The 26,244-nt window shown below is 50.2% G+C and overlaps 1 protein-coding gene across 2 annotated transcripts; it reads right to left on the bottom strand.

Annotated features, from left to right (window-relative positions):
• Window positions 1-1,704: 1,704 nt before the first annotated feature.
• On the bottom strand, window positions 1,705-7,923 carry RNF169 (ring finger protein 169). 2 transcript variants are annotated; one of them, XM_075337642.1, is made up of 5 exons: window positions 7,703-7,923; window positions 4,982-5,062; window positions 4,783-4,895; window positions 4,383-4,488; window positions 1,705-2,917 (listed from the first exon to the last, which is right to left on the bottom strand). In XM_075337642.1, exons 1-5 carry the CDS (start codon window positions 7,724-7,726, stop codon window positions 1,829-1,831), a joined length of 1,413 nt encoding a protein of 470 aa, XP_075193757.1. In that variant the 5' UTR covers window positions 7,727-7,923; the 3' UTR covers window positions 1,705-1,828. The 2 variants fall into 2 exon arrangements, with proteins under 2 accessions (XP_075193757.1, XP_075193758.1); XM_075337643.1 differs by having other exon boundaries at window positions 4,783-4,892; window positions 7,703-7,921.
• Between the last annotated feature and the right edge of the window lie 18,321 nt (window positions 7,924-26,244).

Genomic DNA, 26,244 nt, shown 5'->3' on the forward strand with positions numbered 1-26,244 from the left:
CCCGGGTTGCTGAGGTAAAAAGGAGGTTGCTCATACTGCAGTCCACCCTGTGTATCTAATTAATACTGGAGATTCCCGGGGTGCTGAGGTAAGAAGAGGCTGCCCACACTGCAGTACTCCCTATGTATCTAATCTGATACTGGAGATCCCAGTGCTGAGGTAAGAAGAGGCTGCTCACACTGCTGTCCACCGTGTGTATCTAATCTGATACTGGAGATCCCAGTGCTGAGGTAAGAAGAGGCTGCTCACACTGCGGTCCACCGTGTGTATCTAATCTGATACTGGAGATCCCAGTGCTGAGGTAAGAAGAGGCTGCTCACACTGCGGTCCACCCTGTATATCTAATCTGATACTGGAGATCCCAGTGCTGAGGTAAGAAGAGGCTGCTCACACTACGGTCCACCGTGTGTATCTAATCTGATACTGGAGATCCCAGGGGTACCGAGGTAAGAAGAGGGTGCTGTCTACCCTGTGTATCTAATCTAATACTGATGATACCCAGGGTGCTGATGTAAGAAGAGGCTGCTCACACTGCTGCCCATTATGTCAATCTGATCTAATACTGGAGATACCTGGGGTGCTGAGGTAAGAAGAGGCTGCTCACCCTGTCAATCTGACCTCCAACTCCAACCTACTGTTTTATGTTAGTGGCCGAGCTACTCCATATAAATAGTAAATCAATTAGGAGGACGTTTTTGGAACAGATAAATGGTTTATCCGATAGGAAGGCCATCCATGTTTGGTGGGGGAGTGATTCATGGCTCCCTCACCGATCAGCAGCCGGATAGAAGCGATGTGCATGGTGGAACACAACATCCCTATGCACTGCATAACGGCATAATAGGGGTGTGGGGGGGGGGGGCGCTGTCTGCGGAGGAAGCCAGAGACTGACCGGCTGCAGGGGGAACTATATGTACAGGAGAGTCAGGGAAAGCTGGGTGACTGCCCCTGCAAGTGCTGCAAAGGCAGCCATATTGGGCCCTGCCCCGCGGGAGCTGCACAGAGGTCACCCATCTTTCCGAGACACTCACATGTCACGTTTGCCATCAGTCTAAATGGAAAAGTCATGAGCAGATTTACTGATCAGGAGCGCCCTCCGTACCAGGGGCCGTATTCCACATTACTCCTCTTTCCCACCCCCCTGAACGGTGCAGGACTACAATTACTGCAAATACTGTGTAGTAAAGCAGGAGCCTAGGAAAGCTGGGTGCCGTGATCTAGGAAAGCTGGGTGCCGTGATCTAGGAAAGCTGGGTGCAGTGATCTAGGAAAGCTGGGTGCCGTGATCTAGGAAAGCTGGGTGCCGTGATCTAGGAAAGCTGGGTGCCGTGATCTAGGAAAGCTGGGTGCCGTGATCTAGGAAAGCTGGGTGCAGTGATCTAGGAAAGCTGGGTGCCGTGATCTAGGAAAGCTGGGTGCCGTGATCTAGGAAAGCTGGGTGCCGTGATCTAGGAAAGCTGGGTGCCGTGATCTAGGAAAGCTGGGTGCCGTGATCTAGGAAAGCTGGGTGCCGTGATCTAGGAAAGCTGGGTGCCGTGATCTAGGAAAGCTGGGTGCAGTGATCTAGGAAAGCTGGGTGCAGTGATCTAGGAAAGCTGGGTGCCGTGATCCCTCGGCTTTCCAGGAACCCCCCAGAGTTGGATAACGCAGGGATGATCGTGATCGGACCCATCCTGGTCATCACTAGACACACAACCAAGACCCGTTAGATCAGACTTGTATTTATTGGGGGCGTCCTCGATCTTCGGGGGTCCCGCGCCTTCAGTACAATTGTCCCATAATAGAAAAATGAAAGAAACCTCTGAGTCCATGTAGAAAAGCTGGCGTCTCTAGCGGGTGCTGGCGGTGCTCTTGGAGCGCAGCGGGTACTCGTCCCGGCTGCCCTTACACCGGTTCACCATCCGCCGCTCCTTGTCGAACACCTGCTGCAGCTTTAGTGCCAGTTTTTTGTCCTCCTCCTCTTGACGCAGCTTCTTCTCCGTCTCCCGCCATATCCGCTCGAAGCCGCCCTGTCCCCCCGCCCGGCAGGTCACCCTCAGCCTTTTAAAGGCACCGTTCTTTTCGAGGTGTTTGGTTTTGCAGCGTCTCTTTTGCCCCCGGCGCTGGGGGTACACCGGGCTGAGGTTTTCGGCTGTGGTAAAGCTGGCACCATTCGGTAACCCCATGGGCTGGGGGGGGTTCTTCTTGTGCGCCCGCTTTATGGGTTTCGCTACCAGGCAAGTCTTTTTGTTGGAGGTGAGTCTGGCGGCAAGCCTCGTCCTTGCGCCCGGGTGCGAGTTGGCACTGCCATCTAGATAGTCTTTAACCGTGATGAGGTCTGAGTGCGGTCCCTTACTCTGGGGACCGCCGCTGCAGGGAAGGGGCCTGGGGTGCCCATCACTACATCTCACCAGGGTCTCCTCCTTACTGGAGGACGGTAACAGTTCTAGGTCCGCAGGTTTGGCCGGGTGACCCGCCACCTCCTTGCTGGTGGTTGTCAGGCTGCCCTGGTCGGCCGGGGTTGTCAGGGTCCCTTTGGAAAGAGTCCTCTTCATCTGCCGGTCCCGAAATACCTGCTCCCATTTCTTCAGGATGACGGGGCTGGCCTCGTAGGAGGTGGGCTTCTGCAAGTTCCTGCGCAGGTTCCTCGGGGTGGATTTGACGATGACGGGGCTCAGCACTCGCCCGTCCGGGAGCCTCTTGGGTGGGGTGCAGGGCGAGCAGACGATGGGCTTGAAGTGGTTCAGCTCCTCGGATATGCTGTCGTTGCTCTCGGGGCTGATGGATCTCTCCGGCTTCTGCAGAGGCGTGAAAGAGTTAAAGGAGTTAATGATCACACGTTTCTCAGCGGTCAGCACCGGCGCGGAGAAGGAGCGGCTGTTCTCTGTGGACAAGAGGACCCCGGTGAAGACCCCGAGGCTGCCAGCTGCCGGGGCGACCTGGAGGAAAGAAAGAAGGGAGCGTGAGAAGAGGAGCCATTGACAAATCCCCCGTAACAATGTAATCCCCCACAACAGAGCGTCACCCACAGATCCCCCCCCACAACAGAGCGTCACCCACAGATCCCCCCCACAACAGAGCGTCACCCACAGATCCCCCCCACAACAGAGCGTCACCCACAGATCCCCCCCACAACAGAGCGTCACCCACAGATCCCCCCCACAACAGAGCGTCACCCACAGATCCCCCCCACAACAGAGCGTCACCCACAGATCCCCCCCCACAACAGAGCGTCACCCACAGACCCCCCCCACAACAGAGCGTCACCCACAGACCCCCATAACAGAGCATCATCCACAGACCCCCATAACAGAGCATCATCCACAGATCCCCCATAACAGAGCGTCACCCACAGATCCCCCCCCCATAACAGAGCGTCACCCACAGATCCCCCCCATAACAGAGCGTCACCCACAGATCCCCCCCCATAACAGAGCGTCACCCACAGATCCCCCCCATAACAGAGCGTCACCCACAGATCCCCCCATAACAAAGCGTCACCCACAGACCCCCCCCCCCCCACAACAGAGCGTCACCCACAGATCCCCCCATAACAAAGCGTCACCCACAGACCCCCCCACAACACAGCGTCACCCACAGACCCCCATAACAGAGCATCATCCACAGACCCCCATAACAGAGCATCATCCACAGATCCCCCATAACAGAGCATCATCCACAGATCCCCCATAACAGAGCGTCACCCACAGATCCCCCCCCCATAACAGAGCGTCACCCACAGATCCCCCCCATAACAGAGCGTCACCCACAGATCCCCCCCCATAACAGAGCGTCACCCACAGATCCCCCCCATAACAGAGCGTCACCCACAGATCCCCCCATAACAAAGCGTCACCCACAGACCCCCCCCCCACAACAGAGCGTCACCCACAGATCCCCCCATAACAAAGCGTCACCCACAGACCCCCCCACAACACAGCGTCACCCACAGACCCCCATAACAGAGCATCATCCACAGACCCCCATAACAGAGCATCATCCACAGATCCCCCATAACAGAGCGTCACCCACAGATCCCCCCATAACAGAGCGTCACCCACAGATCCCCCCCCATAACAGAGCGTCACCCACAGATCCCCCCATAACAGAGCGTCACCCACAGATCCCCCCCATAACAGAGCGTCACCCACAGATCCCCCCATAACAGAGCGTCACCCACAGATCCCCCCCATAACAGAGCGTCACCCACAGATCCCCCCATAACAGAGCGTCACCCACAGATCCCCCCCATAATACTGGATCACAGACAGATCTCCCATAACAGCGTCACTCGTGATCTAATAGATCCCTAGAGACCCCGCTGAAGTTTCCTGTGCTCGGTTTCGGAGTGGTGTTGAGGTTGCGCACTGGCGGTGCCTGTTGTAGCGCGGGAGGTGGCGTTACCTTGCTCCTCCGCGGTTGGGGGGCTCGTCTGCGGCCCGTTGGGGGGAGACTCTCCGTCACATGGTCGCTGCAGCTCTGGCTCCGCTCCAGTCTGGACTGCAGGCTCCTGGAAACAGAAGGATGGTAAATGCACCGCGACAGTCAGGGGGGCACAAACTTCCCACCGAGCAGCCCCGAGACCCCCGTTATGTCCTGACGACTGTATTCTGTATATATGTGAAGTATAACTCTGATAATCCCACTCCAATCTCTGATAATCCAGAACATCACTGGACCTGAAGCAGAAACTGGCAGCGGCCATATTTATCAGATCAGACGGGACCTGATAATCCGATGTCAATGAGTCGTGTTCTGGATTATCAGAGCGATACAAAGACACGACACTGCAGCTGTGCGTTACCATGACAGCGAGGCGGGGGCGCCGGGGTTGTTCTTGGAGACAAAAGCCGATCTGTGCTGCGTCCTCCGGGCAAACGGCTCCTCGTTCTCCGAGTCCGAGAGTGGCTGAGGCTGCTGGGAAAAAAGAAACGTGCGTGGTAACTCAGCTGTAACCATAAAAACAGCATGCAACGGCACTGCGTACACTGCACGGCACGTACCGCCACGTGAGACGGCCGGAACGCCAGCTTCTCCTCCAACTCCCGCCCTCCGTCAGCCACATCCTCCGGGGCCCCATTACCCTGAGAAGACAAAACTAAAGTCAGAAAGCAGAACCTGAGCCGACACAAGCGGACGACATCTGCAGCTCCGGGGGGAGTCCGGGAGTCGGCGAGCGGAGGAGTCCGGGGGGGAGTCCGGGAGACGGCGAGCGGAGGAGTCCGGGGGGGGAGGTCCGGGAGACGGCGAGCGGAGGAGTCCGGGGGGGGGGAGGTCCGGGAGACGGCGAGCGGAGGAGTCCGGGGGGGGGAGGTCCGGCCGGGAGACGGCGAGCGGAGGAGTCCGGGGGGGGGGAGGTCCGGGAGACGGCGAGCGGAGGAGTCCGGGGGGGGGGAGGTCCGGGAGACGGCGAGCGGAGGAGTCCGGGGGGGGGGGGGGAGGTCCGGGAGACGGCGAGCGGAGGAGTCCGGGGGGGGGAGGTCCGGGAGACGGCGAGCGGAGGAGTCCGGGGGGGGGGGGGGGAGGTCCGGGAGACGGCGAGCGGAGGAGTCCGGGAGACGGCGAGCGGAGGAGTCCGGGAGACGGCGAGCGGAGGAGTCCGGGAGACGGCGAGCGGAGGAGTCCGGGAGACGGCGAGCGGAGGAGTCCGGGAGACGGCGAGCGGAGGAGTCCGGGAGACGGCGAGCGGAGGAGTCCGGGAGACGGCGAGCGGAGGAGTCCGGGAGACGGCGAGCGGAGGAGTCCGGGAGACGGCGAGCGGAGGAGTCCGGGGGGAGGTCCGGGAGACAGCGGGGGGAGGTCCGGGAGACAGCGGGGGGAGGTCCGGGGGGAGGTCAAGGGGCAGGAAGCACGCGGTGTCCGGGGGAGGTCGGTCACACAATTCCACTACAGGTCACAGAATACACATTTCTGGGGTCTCCACAAAAATGTCAGAGGTCTGCGCTGCACATTTCGGGGGGAGGTTGTCACATTAAAGGGGTTCAGGTTCCAGGGTTCGTACTTCACATTTTGGGGGTCTCCTCACACACCAGAGCGCTCACACATTTCAGGGGTCTCCTCACACACCAGAGCGCTCACACATTTCGGGGGTCTCCTCACACACCAGAGCACTCACACATTTCGGGGGTCTCCTCACACACCAGAGCACTCACACATTTCGGGGGTCACACACCAGAGCTCTCACACATTTCGGGGGTCTCCTCACACACCAGAGCGCTCACACATTTCGGGGGTCACACACCAGAGCGCTCACACATTTCGGGGGTCACACACCAGAGCGCTCACACATTTCGGGGTCACACACCAGAGCGCTCACACATTTCGGGGGTCTCCTCACACACCAGAGCGCTCACACATTTCGGGGGTCTCCTCACACACCAGAGCGCTCACACATTTCGGGGGTCACACACCAGAGCGCTCACACATTTCGGGGGTCTCCTCACACACCAGAGCGCTCACACATTTCAGGGGTCTCCTCACACACCAGAGCGCTCACACATTTCGGGGGTCACACACCAGAGCGCTCACACATTTCGGGGGTCTCCTCACACACCAGAGCGCTCACACATTTCAGGGGTCTCCTCACACACCAGAGCTCTCACACATTTCGGGGGTCACACACCAGAGCTCTCACACATTTCGGGGGTCTCCTCACACACCAGAGCTCTCACACATTCTGGGGGTCTCACACCAGAGCGCTCACACATTTCGGGGGTCACACACCAGAGCTCTCACACATTTCGGGGGTCACACACCAGAGCGCTCACACATTTCGGGGGTCACACACCAGAGCGCTCACACATTTCGGGGGTCTCACACCAGAGCGCTCACACATTTCGGGGGTCTCCTCACACACCAGAGCTCTCACACATTTCGGGGGTCTCCTCACACACCAGAGCTCTCACACATTTCGGGGGTCTCACACCAGAGCGCTCACACATTTCGGGGGTCTCACACCAGAGCGCTCACACATTTCGGGGGTCTCCTCACACACCAGAGCTCTCACACATTTCGGGGGTCTCCTCACACACCAGAGCGCTCACACATTTCGGGGGTCACACACCAGAGCTCTCACACATTTCGGGGGTCACACACCAGAGCTCTCACACATTTCGGGGGTCTCACACCAGAGCGCTCACACATTTCGGGGGTCTCCTCACACACCAGAGCTCTCACACATTCCGGGGGTCTCACACCAGAGCGCTCACACATTTCGGGGGTCACACACCAGAGCGCTCACACATTTCGGGGGTCACACACCAGAGCGCTCACACATTTCGGGGGTCACACACCAGAGCTCTCACACATTTCGGGGGTCACACACCAGAGCGCTCACACATTTCGGGGGTCTCCTCACACACCAGAGCTCTCACACATTTCGGGGGTCACACACCAGAGCTCTCACACATTTCGGGGGTCACACACCAGAGCTCTCACACATTTCGGGGGTCACACACCAGAGCTCTCACACATTTCGGGGGTCTCACACCAGAGCGCTCACACATTTCAGAGTGGGTCACACATTTCAGAGGTCTCCTCTGCGCATGTCGGGGGTTCACACAGAGCAGCCACAGCCCTGTATGTCACGTCATGTCCACGAGTCTGGTGGCGTCACACGTGTCTCGTTACGTCATTGTCCTGTGGGCGGGGCAGGAGTCACGTCACCGGTGGAGCCGCGGGGCCGTCGCAGTGTCCGGGAGGTCGCGGCCGCAGTGATTCGGTACCTTGGCTATCGCTCTCCGGGACATGCCGAGCGGGAATCACGTCTCCAGACACGGAGCCATTACCGGATATCCGCCCACACAGCGCCTGACGTCACTCACCGCCGGACATCCGCCCGGCCACGCCTGACGTCATTGTGACGATCTTTATTTTTTAATTTTGACCACTAGTGACGTCACCGGGTGGACGCGCTGCGCCCTCATCACGTGACGAGCCTGACTACGGAACGCCTTATTGGATAGTTTAACCCCGCCCCTTTTCATCAGACTTGCTTATCATTGGCCACGTGATCCGAGCTGAGAGTGCGCTGCATGCCGGGACATGTAGTTATATGTGTTATTGTGCTGCTGAAGAAGGCAGAGATAGGAACAGCCGCCGCTCAGCAAACAGCATCGCACGCGATATCATACTGCTATATAGTAAATAGTAGAATTATATACACCCATGTCCAGCCAATCAGAACTCAGCTTTCATTTTACCAGAGCAACCAATCAGAGCTTAGCTTTCATTTTACCAGATCAGTCAATCAGAGCTTAGCTTTCATTTTACCAGAGCAACCAACCAGACCTCAGCTTTCATTTTGTTTAAACTGCTCTGCAACAATGAAAGCTGTTGTGTGATTGGTTGCTATGAGAAATGGTCCCATAAACTGCAATATGACCAGATCTTGTCAGTTCCCCCGATGGCGCCGTTACGCCGTACATCTCACACAGGTGAATCCTCTGTTGTAGGCGGCTTTCACACTTGCGTTGTTTTGCATCCGTCACAATCAGTTGTGTGACTGATACAACGGATGCGTTGCAGATAGTGGCGCAACGGATGTGACTGATGCTGCAAAACAACCATTCGTTTTCTTTTTTTACTGTTTTACCGGCGGCCGCCTTTTGTGAATGATCAGCTGAGCGGCCGCTATTTGCTGCAGACTCGGTGGGACGGGTCCGGTGACTGTTCTAGCCATTCCCGCGACCCTTGCAGAGTTGGTAGACAACGTGAAGTATATCTGCCCTAGGGTTCTGTATCCCGACAGCGCCGGTCCTGTGGAAGCAGCCGCCTGCTTCTCCCCAGCGACCGTGTTGAACGCCCTGGCCCACAGAAATGCTCGCGGCACGTCCGCGCTGCTCCGTGTCTGAAGCTGTTCTCTCTGTTGTTGTAGTTGTGTTGTGTGTTGTGAGCTGTTGCCCCCAGTCGCTGCCACCGGCCGGTTCACTGCTCTCACTAGGTCAACCTGCTCTTCCCACCGTGTGCTCCTGACTCCCCCTAGTGGTTACTTCTCCCTGACCCTGAGTCCCCGGTTCCAGTGGATCTGGGGAGCCTCTGGTGCGGTGGCGTCTTGTAAACCCACCGCTGTAGTGACCCTCTACTGTAATCCGACCCTGACCCGGCCCACATTGGGGAGGGCAACCAACTGTAACTGTATGTGTATGTTGGTGGAACCGGTGCCGACCTTCCCTTAACCCGGGATAAGTACTACACCCTAATGGGGGTGCAGTACCCTGTGGCGCCTGAAGCCTCAAGTGTGCCACAGAATCATCACTCAGACTTGCAGAATCATCGCTCGGACCCGGAAAATCATCACTCGGACCCGGAAAATCATCGCTTGGACCCGGAGAATCATCGCTCGGACCCGGAAAATCATCACTCGGACCAGGAAAATCATCGCTCGGACCCGGAGAATAATCGCTCGGACCCGCAGAATCATCGCTCGAACCCGGAAAATCATCGCTTGGACCTGGAGAATCATCGCTCGGACCCGGAGAATCATCGCTCGAACCCCGGAGAATCATCGCTCGGACCCGGAAAATCATCGCTCGGACCCGGAAAATCATCACTCGGACCCGGAGAATCATCCCTCGGACCCAGAGAATCATCGCTCGGACCCGGAGAATCATCGCACGGACCCGGAGAATCATCGCTCGGACCCAGAGAATCATCGCTCGGACCCGCAGAATCATCGCTCGGACCCGCAGAATCATTGCTCGGACCCGCAGAATCATCGCTCGGACCCGCAGAATCATCGCTCGGACCCGCAGAATCATCGCTCGGACCCGCAGAATCATTGCTCGGACCCGCAGAATCATCGCATGGACCCGCAGAATCATCGCTCGGACCCGCAGAATCATCACTCAGACCCGGAGAATCATCGCACGGACCCGGAGAATCATCGCACGGACCCGGAGAATCATCGCACGGACCCGCAGAATCATCGCTCGGACCAGCAGAATCATCGCTCGGACCAGCAGAATCATCGCTCGAACCCAGAGAATCATCGCTCGAACCCGCAGAATCATCACTCAGACCCGGAGAATCATCACTCAGACCCGGAGAATCATCGCACGGACCCGGAGAATCATCGCTCGGACCCGGAGAATCATCACTCAGACCCGCAGAATCATCACTCGGACCCAGAGAATCATCGCACGGACCCGGAGAATCATTGCACGGACCCGGAGAATCATCGCACGGACCCGGAGAATCATCGCACGGACCCGGAGAATCATCGCTCGGACCCGCAGAATCATCGCTCGGACCCGCAGAATCATTGCTCGGACCCGCAGAATCATCGCTCGGACCCGCAGAATCATCGCTCGGACCCGCAGAATCATCACTCGGACCCGCAGAATCATCACTCGGACCCGCAGAATCATCGCTCGGACCCGCCGAATCATCGCTCAGACCCGCAGAATCATCGCTCGGACCCGCAGAATCATCGCTCGGACCAGCAGAATCATCGCTCGAACCCAGAGAATCATCGCTCGAACCCGCAGAATCATCGCTCGAAACGGCCGAATCATCACTCGGACCCGGAGAATCATCGCTCGAACCCGCAGAATCATCGCTCGGACCCCGCAGAATCATCGCTCGGACCCGCAGAATCATCGCTCGAACCTAGAGAAACATCACTCGAACACCCCAAACCCCCCCCCCCCCCCCCCTCCCCCGAATCATCGCTCGGACCCGGAGAATCATTAGAATCATTGCTCGAACCCGGAGAATCATCACTCGAACTCCCCCCCACCCCCACCCAGAATCATCGCTCGGACCCGGAGAATCATCGCTCGAACCCCCCCCCCCCCCCAGAATCATCGCACGAACCCACCCAGAGAATCATTGCTCGGACCCGCAGAATCATCGCTCGGACCCGGAGAATCATCGCTCGGACCCGCAGAGTCATCGCTCGGACCAAGAGAATAATCGCTCAGACCAGACACGGAGAATCATCGCTCGGACGCGCAGAATCATCGCTCGGACCCGGAGAATCATCGCTCGGACCCGGAGAATCATCGCTCGGACCCGGAGAATCATCGCTCGGACCCGCAGAGTCATCGCTCGGACCAAGAGAATAATCGCTCAGACACGGAGAATCATCGCTCGGACGCGCAGAATCATCGCTTCCTCGGACCTGGAGAGTCATCACTCGGACCCGCAGAATCATCGCTCGGACCCGGAGAATCATCGCTCGGACTCGCAGAATCATCACTCGGACCCAGAGAATCATCGCTCGGACCCGGAGAATCATCTCTCGAACCCGGAGAATCATCGCTCGGACTCGCAGAATCATCGCTCGGACCCGCAGAATCATCTCTCGAACCCGGAGAATCATCGCTCGGACTCGCAGAATCATCACTCGGACCCGCAGAATTATCGCTCGGACCCGCAGAATCATCACTCGGACTCGCAGAATCATCGCTCGGACCCGCAGAATGATCGCTCGGACTCGCAGAATCATCGCTCGGACCCGCAGAATCATCACTCGGACCCGCAGAATCATCGCTCGGACTCGCAGAATCATCTCTCGGACCCGGAGAATCATCGCTCGGACCCGCAGAATTATCGCTCGGACCCGCAGAATCATCACTCGGACTCGCAGAATCATCGCTCGGACCCGCAGAATTATCGCTCGGACTCGCAGAATCATCGCTCGGACCCGCAGAATCATCACTCGGACCCGCAGAATCATCGCTCGGACTCGCAGAATCATCTCTCGGACCCGCAGAATCATCGCTCGGACTCGCAGAATCATCTCTCGGACCCGCAGAATCATCACTCGGACCCGCAGAATCATCGCTCGGACTCGCAGAATCATCTCTCGGACCCGCAGAATCATCGCTCAGACCCGCAGAATCATCGCTCGGACTCGCAGAATCATCGCTCGGACCTGCAGAATCATCACTCGGACTCGCAGAATCATCGCTCGGACTCGCAGAATCATCGCTCGGACCCGGAGAATCATCGCTCGGACCCGCAGAATCATTGCTCGGACCCGCAGAATCATCGCTCGGACCCGGAGAATCATCGCTCGGACCCGGAGAATCATCGCTCAGACCTGCAGAATCATCGCTCGGACTCGCAGAATCATCACTCGGACCCGCAGAATCATCGCTCAGACCCGCAGAATCATCGCTCGGACCCGGAGAATCATCGCTCGGACCCGGAGAATCATCGCTCAGACCTGCAGAATCATCACTCGGACTCGCAGAATCATCACTCGGACTCGCAGAATCATCACTCAGACCCGCAGACTCGCAGTGTCCGGTCATTTTGACCCCAGAATACGCGCCGTAATAACAAAACCCAAACAATGGAGGATTGTATATTTTTCTCAGTTTCATTCCACGGTTCATTCAAAACCACAACTCGTCCCGCAGGAAACGAGCTCAGACGGCGATAAAAACAGAAAAATATAAAAGTTACGGCTCTTGGAAGAAAGGGAGGAAAAAAGGAAAGAGCAAAAGGGAAAATAAACTGCGTCCTGAAGAGGGTAACGGCCGGCGGCGCTGACTGCGGCGATTCTCGTCATGGCGACAATCTTATTCCACCTATATGACCATTGTACCAGCCGGCGTCTGCTGATCCCGCCATCAGTGATGCTATCAGCCTCCGGCCACCATTATAGTGTACTGGACATACCTGCAGCGGAGCCATCGCCGAGCGTCCACACCGAGGTCCGGCCAGGTACTGAGCTCTCAGACTTGTCCGGGTCCTGTACATACAGCCGGTACATGCCTGCACATGTCTGCAAGATGGAAACTCCCCGACATCACTGCCTGCAGGACATCCTGACCTATACTGATGGGATACACTGCCGCTGTATCTAATCCTCTCCTGTGTGATACTGTGCTGAGCTGTGTATCGAATCCTAGCCTGTGTGATACTGTCTGCTGAGCTGTGTATCTAATCCTCTCCTGTGTGATACTGTCTGCTGAGCTGTGTATCTAATCTTATCCTGTGTGATACTGACTGCTGAGCTGTGTATCTAATCCTATCCTGTGTGATACTGTCTGCTGAGCTGTGTATCTAATCCTGTCCTGTGTGATACTGTCTGCTGAGCTGTGTATCTAATCCTAGCCTGTGTGATACTGTCTGCTGAGCTGTGTATCTAATCCTGTCCTGTGTGATACTGTCTGCTGAGCTGTGTATCTAATCCTGTCCTGTGTAATACTGTCTGCTGAGCTGTGTATCTAATCCTATCCTGTGTGATACTGTCTGCTGACCTGTGTATCTAATCCTATTTTGTGTGATACTGTCTACTGAGCCGTGTATCTAATCCTGTCCTGTGTGATACTGTCTGCTGAGCTGTGTATCTAATCCTGTCCTGTGTGATACTGTCTGCTGAGCTGTGTATCTAATCCTAGCCTGTGTGATACTGTCTGCTGAGCTGTGTATCTAATCCTATCCTGTGTGATACTGTCTGCTGAGCTGTGTATCTAATCCTATCCTGTGTGATACTGTCTGCTGACCTGTGTATCTAATCCTATCCTGTGTGATACTGTCTGCTGAGCCGTGTATCTAATCCTACCCTGTGTGATACTGTCTGCTGAGCCATGTATCTAATCTTATCCTGTGTGATACTGACTGCTGAGCTGTGTATCTAATCCTATCCTGTGTGATACTGTCTGCTAAGCCGTGTATCTAATCATATCCTCTGTGATACTGTCTGCTGAGCTGTGTATCTAATCCTAACCTGTGTTATACTGTCTGCTGAGCTGTGTATCTAATCCTCTCCTGTGTGATACTGTCTGCTGAGCTGTGTATCTAATCCTATCCTGTGTGATACTGTCTGCTGAGCTGTGTATCTTATCATATCCTGTGTGATACTGTCTGCTGAGCTGTGTATCTAATCCTATCCTGTGTGATACTGTCTGCTGAGCTGTGTATCTAATCCTATCCTGTGTGATACTGTATGCTGAACCATGTATCTAATCCTCTCCTGTGTGATACTGTCTGCTGAGCTGTGTATCTAATCCTATCCTGTCTAATACTGTCTGCTGAGCTGTGTATCTAATCCTCTCCTGTGTGATACTGTCTGCTGAGCTGTGTATCTAATCCTCTCCTGTGTGATACTGTCTGACGAGCTGTGTATCTAATCCTATCCTGTGTGATACTGTCTGCTGAGCCGTGTATCTAATCCTCTCCTGTGTGATACTGTGCTGAGCTGTGTATCTAATCCTCTCCTGTGTGATACTGTCTGCTGAGCTGTGTATCTAATCCTGTCCTGTGTGATACTGTCTGCTGAGCTGTGTATCTAATCCTATCCTGTGTGATACTGTCTGCTGAGCCGTGTATCTAATCCTATCCTGTGTGATACTGTCTGCTGAGCTGTGTATCTAATCCTTTCCTGTGTGATACTGTCTGCTGAGCTGTGTATCTAATCCTCTCCTGTGTGATACTGTCTGCTGAGCTGTGTATCTAATCCTATCCTGTGTGATACTGTCTGCTGAGCTGTGTATATAATCCTCTCCTGTGTGATACTGTCTGCTGAGCTGTGTATCTAATCCTAACCTGTGTTATACTGTCTGCTGACCTGTGTATCTAATCCCATACTGTGTGATACTGTCTGCTGAGCTGTGTATCTAATCCTATCCTGTGTGATACTGTCTGCTGAGCTGTGTATCTTATCATATCCTGTGTGATACTGTCTGCTGAGCTGTGTATCTAATCCTATCCTGTGTGATACTGTCTGCTGAGCTGTGTATCTAATCCTGTCCTGTGTGATACTGTCTGCTGAACCATGTATCTAATCCTCTCCTGTGTGATACTGTCTGCTGAGCTGTGTATCTAATCCTATCCTGTCTGATACTGTCTGCTGAGCTGTGTATCTAATCCTCTCCTGTGTGATACTGTCTGACGAGCTGTGTATCTAATCCTATCCTGTGTGATACTGTCTGCTGAGCCGTGTATCTAATCCTCTCCTGTGTGATACTGTGCTGAGCCGTGTATCTAATCCTCTCCTGTGTGATACTGTGCTGAGCTGTGTATCTAACTGAATAGGATAACTGAAATGAGCACTAATATATATATATTATGAGTGCAAGCCAAAAAATACATACTATACAAGGATAAGGCTGCACATCAAACATAGATAATGGTATAATGCCTCAAGCATATGGAAAAATATTGGAATATACAATGAAAAATGCTACTTGCAATGAGATGACACACAGTTGGGGTCACAGAGCTAGGGACCCCAATATAGAGATATACCTTGACGAGGTCTTGGGGCTCAGTTACATTGATCAATGCGATTGCTAAATATCTCCTTTTTCCTAATATTCATGGCAGGTATGCAATTCATTATTCACATGTTCAAATTAGCAAGTAGCATTTTTCATTGTATATTCCAATATTTTTCCATATGCTTGAGGCATTATACTATTATCTAAGTTTGATGTGCAGCCTTATCCTTGTATAGAGCCGTGTATCTAATCCTATCCTGTGTGATACTGTCTGCCGAGCTGTGTATCTAATCCTGTCCTGTGTGATACTGTCTGCTGAGCCGTGTATCTAATCCTGTCCTGTGTGATACTGTCTGCTGAGCTGTGTATCTAATCCTGTCCTGTGTGATACTGTCTGCTGAGCCGTGTATCTAATCCTGTCCTGTGTGATACTGTCTGCTGAGCTGTGTATCTAATCCTCTCCTGTGTGATACTGTCTGCTGAGCTGTGTATCTAATCCTTCCCTGTGTGATACTGTCTGCTGAGCTGTGTATCTAATCCTGTCCTGTGTGATACTGTCTGCTGAGCTGTGTATCTAATCCTATCTTGTGTAATACTGTCTGCTGAGCTGTGTATCTAATCCTATCCTGTGTGATACTGTCTGCTGAGCTGTGTATCTAATCCTCTCCTGTGTGATACTGTCTGCTGAGCTGTGTATCTAATCCTATCCTGTGTAATACTGTCTGCTGAGCTGTGTATCTAATCCTTCCCTGTGTGATACTGTGCTGAGCTGTGTATCTAATCATGTATGGTGTATTACGCCCGTTCCCTGGGGAGATTTCTTCCTGACGGCACAAAGTACAAGTCCAGACTAGTATCTCATCTGTTGTATCCGATCACTGACACTTTGGGCTGATCCCTCACTGATTTGCGACCAGCTTTTTGGTGTGAATATGTCTCAATTAGTGCCTCTTTGATTTGCGCCTTTTTCCGAGGTTTTTTTTCTGCTTTAGTTTTCTGAATTTTCCGTCATTTCTTCTTTTCCAGATGTTTTAGATTCATGAGATGCACTTTTTATGAAAAGTTGCAGGATTTGGTTCCTCTGGAGTGAATCTATGTATGCAGCACAAAGTCACATTTTTTTCAAGACATTTTGCAAAACATGCAACTTTTTGCATTAAAGAGTCACAAAAAGTATAAAGCAAAGATAATTTGGGGTAAAATTCATGTGTCTCGTGCACCACATTTGGATTAATATAACTCAAAAAATGTCAGCGAAAATCACAGGTCAAAAAATAAAAGTGAAATTTTGTAGCTTCACTAAATAATTTATTCCTTGAAATAGTTTTCTGGAAGAATCATATGTTGTTATACTTCTATATAAACCTCAGCAGTGATGGCGCGTGTCATGTGTAATCTGCCCCTGTCATAGGCACTCCTCATACCATCAAAAATGTGAACTGTGCGCTGATCACAAGCTGGATGGTCCTTCTCCATTGATAACTAGCTGGATGGTCCCTCTACTCTATAAAAGCTGGATGGCCTATCCTCAATAGCAAGCTGGATGGTCCCTTTCCTCAATAAGAAGCTTGATGATCCCTCTCCATTGATATCTAGCTGATTGGTCCATCTTCATTGATAGTTAGCCGGATGGTTCCTCTCATCGATAACAAGTTGGATGGTCTCTCTCCATTGATATCTAGTTGGATGGTCACTCTCTTTGATAATAAGCTGGATGGTCCTTCTCCTCAATAACAAGCTGGATGATTCCTCTCCATTGATATCTAGCTGGTTTGCCCATCTTCATTGATAACTAGCTGGATGGTTCCTCTCCTCGATAACAAGCTGGATGGTCTCTCAATAACAAGCTGGATGGTCTCTCCTCAATAACAACCTGGATGGTCTCTCTCCATTATAATCTAGTTGGATGGTCCCTCTGTTTGATAACAAGCTGGATGGTCCCTCTCATCCATAACAAGCTAGATGGTCCCTCTCCTCAATAACAAGCTGGATGGTCCCTCTCCTCAATAACAAGCTGGATGGTCCCTCTCCTCAATTACAAGCTGGATGGTCCCTCTCATCAATAACAAGTTGGATGGTCCCTCTCCTCAATAACGAGGTGGATGGTTCCTCTCCGTTGATAACAAGATGGGTGGTCCCTCTCGTCAATAACAAACTGGTTCGTGGCTTCAATAAGAAGCTGGGTGGTCTCTCTCCTTGATTAGAAGCTGGATGGTCCCTTTCCTCAATAACAAAATTAATAGTTCCTCTCCTTGATAAAAAACTGGATGCTCTCTCTCTACTCTATAAGAAGCTGGATGGTTTCTCCTCAATAACAAGCTGGATGGTCTCTCTCCATTATAATCTAGTTGGATGGTCCCTCTGTTTGATAACAAGCTGGATGGTCCCTCTCATCAATAACAAGCTGGACGGTCCCTCTCCTCAATAACAAGCTGGATCGTCCCTCTCATCAATAACAAGCTGGATGGTCCCTCTCCTCAATAACAAGCTGGATGGTCCCTCTCCTCAATAACAAGGTGGATGGTACCTCTCCTTTGATAACAAGATGGGCGGTCCCTCTCGTCAATAACAAACTGGTTCCTGACTTCAATAAGAAGCTGGGTGGTCTCTTTCCTTGATAACAAGCTGGATGGTCTCTCTCCTCAATAACAAACTGAATAGTCCCTCTCCTCAATAAGCTGGATCGTCCCTCTCCAGTGGTATTAGGCTTCATTTTCAGTATATTCAGTTCTCTCAATATGTAATTTTTGTAGCAGCTCTACTTTTTGGGATAATGTACAGTTCCCACATAGGAATTTAGGATTTTTTTCTCAATAGTTGTATTAATTATAGAATCAAAAATGTGACAAATACTTGAAAACAAATGCAACTGAAGAGCAAAACACAATTACTCTGGATCTACAGAAAATATCTCACCACGATCACCAGTGGCCGATCTATGAGGATCTAAAAATGGTGAATATTGTCCTGGGACAGCAGATACAACAAGTATCCCTGTTTTTCAGTCTTTGGGAAAGTAGATAAAAAAATGAGCACTGGCTGAAAAAGAGCGGCCTCTGACAGAAAACACATGATAGTAGGGGAAAACAATGTAATTGTAGAACCATTGGTGACAGGAATACGATCATTTCACCAGCAGTGAACATTTAATAAAGCAGATTGTAAAAGCTCTAAACAAAAAGGGAAGATGTTTTGAAAATTTGCAGAAATTTTCAGTGCTCATCATGGAGAAGCTAACGGTGGGTATTTTTGACAGTGCTCAAATCAGAGGACTCCTGAAAGAGCCACAGTTCAAAGATTCATTGAACAATGCTGAGGCAGATGCACGGTCTCCTTTCACTATGGTTGTAGATGAGGCAGATGCACGGTCTCCTTTCACTATGGTTGTAGATGAGGCAGATGCATGGTCTCCTTTCACTATGGTTGAAGATGAGGCAGATGCACGGTCTCCTTTCACTATGGTTGTAGATGAGGCAAATGCATGGGCTCCTTTCACTATGGTTGTAGATGAGGCAGGCGCACGGTCTCCTTTCACTATGGTTGTAGATGAGGCAGATGCATTGTCTCCTTTCACTATGGTTGTAGATGAGGCAGATGCATGCTCTCCTTTCACTATGGTTGTAGATGAGGCAGATACACGATCTCCTTTCACTATGGTTGTAGATGAGGCAGATGCATGGTCTCCTTTCACTATGGTTGTAGATCAGGCAGATGCTTGGTCTCCTTTCACTATGGTTGTAGATGAGGCAGATGCATGCTCTCCTTTCACTATGGTTGTAGATGAGGCAGATACACGATCTCCTTTCACTATGGTTGTAGATGAGGCAGATGCATGGGCTCCTTTCACTATGGTTGTAGATGAGGCAGATGCATGGTCTCCTTTCACTATGGTTGATGAGACAGGTGCATGGTCTCCTTTTACTATGGTTGTAGATGAGGCAGATGCTTGGTCTCCTTTCACTATGGTTGTAGATGAGGCAGATGCATGGTCTCCTTTCACTATGGTTGTAGATGAGGCAGATACACGATCTCCTTTCACTATGGTTGTAGATGAGGCAGATGCATGGGCTCCTTTCACTATGGTTGTAGATGAGGCAGATGCATGGTCTCCTTTCACTATGGTTGTAGATGAGACAGGTGCATGGTCTCCTTTTACTATGGTTGTAGATGAGGCAGATGCTTGGTCTCCTTTCACTATGGTTGTAGATGAGGCAGATGCATGGTCTCCTTTCACTATGGTTGTAGATGAGGCAGATATATGGTCTCCTTTCACTATGGTTGTAGATGAGGCAGATGCACGGTCTCCTTTCACTGTGGTTGTAGATGAGGCAGATGCATGGTCTCCTTTCACTATGGTTGTAGATGAGGAAGATGCTTGGTCTCCTTTCACTATGGTTGTAGATGAGGCAGATGCATGGTCTCCTTTCACTATGGTTGTAGATGAGGCAGATGCATGGTCTCCTTTCACTATGGTTGTAGATGAGGCAGATGCATGGTCTCCTTTCACTATGGTTGTAGATGAGGCAGATGCTTGGTCTCCTTTCACTATGGTTGTAGATGAGGCAGATGCATGCTCTCCTTTCACTATGGTTGTAGATGAGGCAGATACACGATCTCCTTTCACTATGGTTGTAGATGAGGCAGATGCATGGTCTCCTTTCACTATGGTTGTAGATGAGGCAGATGCACGGTCTCCTTTCACTATGGTTGTAGATGAGACAGGTGCATGGTCTCCTTTTACTATGGTTGTAGATGAGGCAAATGCTTGGTCTCCTTTCACTATGGTTATAGATGAGGCAGGTGCATGGTCTCCTTTTACTATGGTTGTAGATGAGGCAGATGCATGGTGTTCTTTCACCATGGTTTTACAGAATTTTTTTGGGAAATCTAAAATAGTTACATTTAACTAGTAGAAAAAAATGCTAACTTCTTTCCTTCACCTTGGCTGTACAATGAGTATCACATTGCATTATCTCCATAGCCACTTGGATCGTTTCCTAGAAAACCTTGTTAAAGTGAAGAGCAAGGTAAACGGTTCCACCAAACTTTAAGAACTGTACAAGAAAGATAACAACAACTCTGGGATACCCATATGATGTGGGATTACTGCTTGTCTTTTCAAAGTGATTGCCCTGGCGCCACTGACTGCAAGAAATCTTTAAGCATCTTAAGCGGGCTTTACACGCTGCGATATCGGTACCGATATCGCTAGCATGCATACCCGCCCCTATCTGTTATGTGACATGGGCAAATCGCTGCAACATCGCCGAGACCCGTCACACGGACTTACCTTCCCTGCGACGTCGCTGTGACCGGCGAACCGCCTCCATTTTAAGGGGGCAGTTCGTTCAGCGTCACAGTGACGTGACAGCAGCGTCACTGAACTGCCACCCAATAGAAGCGGAGGGGCGGAGATGAGCGGGACGTAACATCCCGCCCACCTCCTTCCTTCCGCATAGCGGCCGGGAGGCAGGTAAGGAGAGCTTCCTCGTTCCTGCGGTGTCACACGGAGCGATGTGTGCTGCCGCAGGAACGAGGAACAACTTCGTTACTGCTGTAGTAACGATATTTGAGAATGGACCCCCATGTCACCGATGTGCGATTTTGCACGTTTTTGCAACGATGCAAAATCGCTTATCGGTGTCACACGCAACAGCATCGCTAATGCGGCCGGATGTGCGTCACAAAATCCGTGACCCCAACGACTCCGCATTAGCGATGTCGTAGCGTGTAAGCCCCCTTTAGTATCTTAGTAAATGGACAATGTGTTAATGACAACTTCTTATGGATGTTTAATTCTTATTTTTTATGTAAATTCTTCATAAATAAAATAAATCTACAAATATGATTTTGTTTTAATAACCCAAAAGGCAAAAATAATAATGTTTAGTAGACAGCCTTCCTAGTTTTTTTATCGGTACTATGCATACACATAGGGTATATCACGTCATTAAATAGAGCTGATGGAAGAAAAATATGTGCAGCTTTAGAATCAGCAACAAAAACTGACATAAAAACAGGTTACTTTTCTCATGCACCAATTTTTTTCCTTCCCCATTATAATTAGTTGGATGGTCCCATTCTCTGATAATAAGCTGGATGGTCCCTCTCCTTGACAACAAGCTGGATGGTTCCTCTCCTAAATAACTAGCTGGATGGTTCCTCTCCTTAATAACAAACTGAATGGTTCCTCTTCTCAATAACATGTTGGATGGTTCCTCTCCACGATAACAAGCTGGATGGTCCCTCTCCTTGATAACTAGCTGATTGGCTCCTCTCCTAGATAACTAGCTGGATTGTCACTCTTTTTGATGACAAGCTGGATTTTTGCTCTCCTTGATAATTAGCTGGATTGTCCCTCTCTTTAATTACTAGCTAGATGGTCCTTCTCCTCAATAACAAGCTGTATTTTCCCTCTTTTCAATAATTAGCTAGATGGTGCCTCTAATCGATAACTAGTACCTCTCATTTGATAACAAGCTGGGGGTTCCTCTCGTCATTAACAAACTGAATGGTTAATGTCCTCAATAAGGAGCTGGATGGTCCCTCTTCTCGATAAAAAGCTGGATGACCTCTCTCTTCAATAACAAGCTGGATGGTGCCTCTCGTCAACAACAAACTAGTTCCTGTCCTTGATAAAAAGTTGGATGGTTCCTGTCCTTTGATAACTAGCCAGATGGTCTCTTTTCTTGATGATAAGCTTAATGGTCCCTCTTCTTGATAACAAGCTGGATAGTCGCTGTCCTTGATAATAAGCTGAATGGTTCCTCTCCTCAATAACAAGCTGGATGGTCCTTCTCCTCGATAGCAAGTTTTATGGTCCCTCTCATCAATAACAAACTGAATGGTTCCTGTTTTTGATAACAAGCTGAATGATCCCTCTCCTTTGATAGCTAGCTAGATAGTCCCACTGGATGGTCCATGTTCTTGATAATAAGCAGGATGGTACCTCTCGTTTGATAACTAAATGGATGGTCCCTCTCCTCGATAATAAGCTGCATAGTCCATCTCCTTTCATAGCTAGCTAGATAGCCCCACTGGATGGTCCATCTCCTTGATAATAAGCTGGATGGTCCCTCTCCTTTGATAGCTAGCTAGATAGTCCCACTCCTCGATAACAGACTGAATCCGCTCATTGATAACTAGCTGGATGGCCCCTCTCCTCAATAACTAGCTGGATTCTTCCTCTCCTCCTGGGTCCACAGGATATGACATCCCAGCTCTTCATAATGAATTTCATAATTTGATTCATCTGATCACAGAACAGTTTTCTATTTTACGTCAATCCATGATCAATGAGCTTTGACCCAGAGAAGATGGCGGCATTTCTGGATTGTGCTGTATTTGGCTTCTTCTGTACATAATTGAGCTATAACTATTATTTGTGGATTGTACAGAGATCTATGATCATAGTTGATTACTTTTAGAAGTTTTACTTTGTCCATGCAGTGATTTGTTTATTTACCTGAGGGCCCAGAGATCATCATAAGCCTCCAATACTGGCAATCAGCCTTATCTCTTGGGCACATGAATTTCTCCAGAAACCTTAAATCTCTTGATGATAATATGTCGTGTAGATGTCGCATTGTGATATTCAAAGTCTTTTCAATTCTATGTTGATGATCATTTTTCTGTATTTTTTCCATAATTGAGAGACACAGATCGGTGACCTCTGACCACCTTTGCTTCTGAGAGACTCTGCCTCTCTGATATGCTCTTTTTATACACAGTGATGAGTATAGATCGGTGACCTCTGACCACCTTTGCTCCTGAGAGACTCTGCCTCTCTGATATGCTCTTTTTATACACAGTGATGAGTATAGATCGGTGGTCTCTGACCACCTTTGCTTCTGAGAGACTCTGCCTCTCTGATATGCTCTTTTTATACACAGTGATGAGTATAGATCGGTGACCTCTGACCACCTTTGCTTCTGAGAGACTCTGCCTCTCTGATATGCTCTTTTTATACACAGTGATGAGTATAGATCGGTGACCTCTGACCACCTTTGCTCCTGAGAGACTCTGCCTCTCTGATATGCTCTTTTTATACACAGTGATGAGTATAGATCGGTGGTCTCTGACCACCTTTGCTTCTGAGAGACTCTGCCTCTCTGATATGCTCTTTTTATACACAGTGATGAGTATAGATCGGTGACCTCTGACCACCTTTGCTCCTGAGAGACTCTGCCTCTCTGATATGCTCTTTTTATACACAGTGATGAGTATAGATCGGTGGTCTCTGACCACCTTTGCTTCTGAGAGACTCTGCCTCTCTGATATGCTCTTTTTATACACAGTGATGAGTATAGATCGGTGACCTCTGACCACCTTTGCTCCTGAGAGACTCTGCCTCTCTGATATGCTCTTTTTATACACAGTGATGAGTATAGATCAGTGACCTCTGACCACCTTTGCTCCTGAGAGACTCTGCCTCTCTGATATGCTCTTTTTATACACAGTGATGAGTATAGATCGGTGGTCTCTGACCACCTTTGCTTCTGAGAGACTCTGCCTCTCTGATATGCTCTTTTTATACACAGTGATGAGTATAGATCGGTGACCTCTGACCATCTTTGCTCCTGAGAGACTCTGCCTCTCTGATATGCTCTTTTTATACACAGTGATGAGTATAGATCGGTGGTCTCTGACCACCTTTGCTTCTGAGAGACTCTGCCTCTCTGATATGCTCTTTTTATACACAGTGATGAGTATAGATCGGTGGTCTCTGACCACCTTTGCTCCTGAGAGACTCTGCCTCTCTGATATGCTCTTTTTATACACAGTGATGAGTATAGATCGGTGACCTCTGACCATCTTTGCTCCTGAGAGACTCTGCCTCTCTGATATGCTCTTTTTATACATAGTGATGAGTATTTCTTGATCATTGATGATTAATTTTCAAGACTTTTCTTATCCCTATCTGAAAGTTTTTTTTCTGCCATCAATTTATAATGGAAATCCCCATCTATTATCTATCTATCTAGAGCCTTATATGAGCATTAACCCTGTTACATGTGCCCCGCATGGTGGTATTATTTGTCCATGGTGTTTCTTGTTAGCCCATCACACAGCGATGTCGTTTGCATTATATTCATTACCGCATGTAATGTGATTTATATGGCACTGTGCACTGTGTACGGCACTATTAATGTACTGTTAGGCACACTTTTGTGTAGTATGCAGGCAGCAGAGGCTGTGAGATGCCTATTGTGGCTTAGACTGAAGGATACTATATGGCAATCTATACATCTGATGCATTTACTTTTACACTTGGTGCTTGGAATGAGCATGTAGTATTTCTTGCAGCCACTAGATGTCCCCGCAGCCTCATTATACGCGGTCAGTGATGGCTTCTATACTTAGAGTAACCTTCGCTTTAATATTTATATTGTAAATCAGTGGTAAATAGGAGACTTGTATTATATCTGTTCAGAGAAAAGGGCTTTTTTCTAATCAAGGAATGATCTTTCATTCTCAAACAATGGATAAAATATGTATTTAGTGAAGAAAGATTTCTGTTCAAAATGTCTTCCGTTTTGTGTATACAGCTCAACTGCATACAGTTCAAACAAGAATTACAGACACATCTGCAGGTTTTTCCCTCCGCTCTCTACACAGACACCTGCTGTTTTTTCCCTCCGCTCTCTATACAGACACATCTGCAGGTTTTTCCCTCCGCTCTCTCTACAGGCACATCTGCTGTTTTTTCCCTCCGCTCTCTATACAGACACATCTGCAGGTTTTTCCCTCCGCTCTCTATACAGACACTTGCTGTTTTTTCCCTCCGCTCTATACAGACACATCTGGAGGTTTTTCCCCCACTCTCTATACAGACACATCTGCAGGTTTTTGCCTCCGCTCTCTATACAGACACATCTGGAGGTTTTTCCCCCACTCCCTATAAAGACAAATCTACAAGTTTTCCCCTTCGCTCTCTATACAGACACATCTGCAGGTTTTCCCCTCCACTTTCTATATAGACACATCTGCAGGTTTTTCCCTCCTCTCTATACAGACACATCGGCAGGTTTTCCCTCCGCTCTCTATAAAGACACATCTGCAGGTTTTCCCTCCTCTCTCTATACAGACACATCGGCAGGTTTTCCCTCCGCTCTCTATACAGACACATCTTCAGGTTTTCCCCTTCACTCTCTATACAGACACATCTGCAGGTTTTCCCATCCGCTTCCTATAAAGATACATCTGCAGGTTTTTTCCTCCACTCTCTATACAGAGACATCTGCAGGTTTTCCCTCCGCTCTCTATACAGACACATCTGCTGGTTTTTCCCTCCCCTCTCTATAAAAACACATCTGGAGGTTTCCGCCCACTCTCCATAAAGACACATCTGCAGGTTTTCCCCTCCGCTCTCTATGCAGACACATCTGCAGGTTTTTCTTCCGCTCTCTATAAAGACACATCTGCTGGGTTTTCCCTCCCCTCTCTATAAAAACACATCTGCAGGTTTTTCCCTCCGCTCTCTATACAGACACCTGCTGTTTTTTCCCTCCGCTCTCTATACAGACACATCTGCAGATTTTTCCCTCCACTCTCTCTACAGACACATCTGCTGTTTTTCCCTCCGCTCTCTATACAGACACATCTGCAGGTTTTTCCCTCCGCTCTCTATACAGACACCTGCTGTTTTTTCCCTCCGCTCTCTATACAGACACATCTGGAGGTTTTTCCCCCATTCTCTATACAGACACATCTGCAGGTTTTTGCCTCTGCTCTCTATACAGACACATCTGGAGGTTTTTCCCCCACTCTCTATAAAGACAAATCTGCAAGTTTTCCCCTTCGCTCTCTATACAGACACATCTGCAGGTTTTCCCCTCCACTTTCTATATAGACACATCTGCAGGTTTTTCCCTCCTCTCTATACAGACACATCGGCAGGTTTTCCCTCCGCTCTCTATAAAGACACATCTGCAGGTTTTCCCTCCTCTCTCTATACAGACACATCGGCAGGTATTCCCTCCGCTCTCTATACAGACACATCTGCAGGTTTTCCCCTTCACTCTCTATACAGACACATCTGCAGGTTTTCCCATCCGCTTCCTATAAAGATACATCTGCAGGTTTTTTCC

Source organism: Anomaloglossus baeobatrachus, chromosome 2 (assembly GCF_048569485.1).
Source record: "Anomaloglossus baeobatrachus isolate aAnoBae1 chromosome 2, aAnoBae1.hap1, whole genome shotgun sequence".
Taxonomy (NCBI): domain Eukaryota; kingdom Metazoa; phylum Chordata; class Amphibia; order Anura; family Aromobatidae; genus Anomaloglossus; species Anomaloglossus baeobatrachus.

Excerpts from the sequence above, each read along its gene's own strand:
- RNF169 (XM_075337642.1), bottom strand. The coding sequence starts at position 7,726 with ATGTCCCGGAGAGCGATAGCCAAG. Across the intron at positions 5,063-7,702 it reads CCCGGAGAGCGATAGCCAAG|GGTAATGGGGCCCCGGAGGA; the intron begins GTACCGAATCAC and ends TTGTCTTCTCAG. Across the intron at positions 4,489-4,782 it reads GCCCCCGCCTCGCTGTCATG|GAGCCTGCAGTCCAGACTGG; the intron begins GTAACGCACAGC and ends TTCTGTTTCCAG.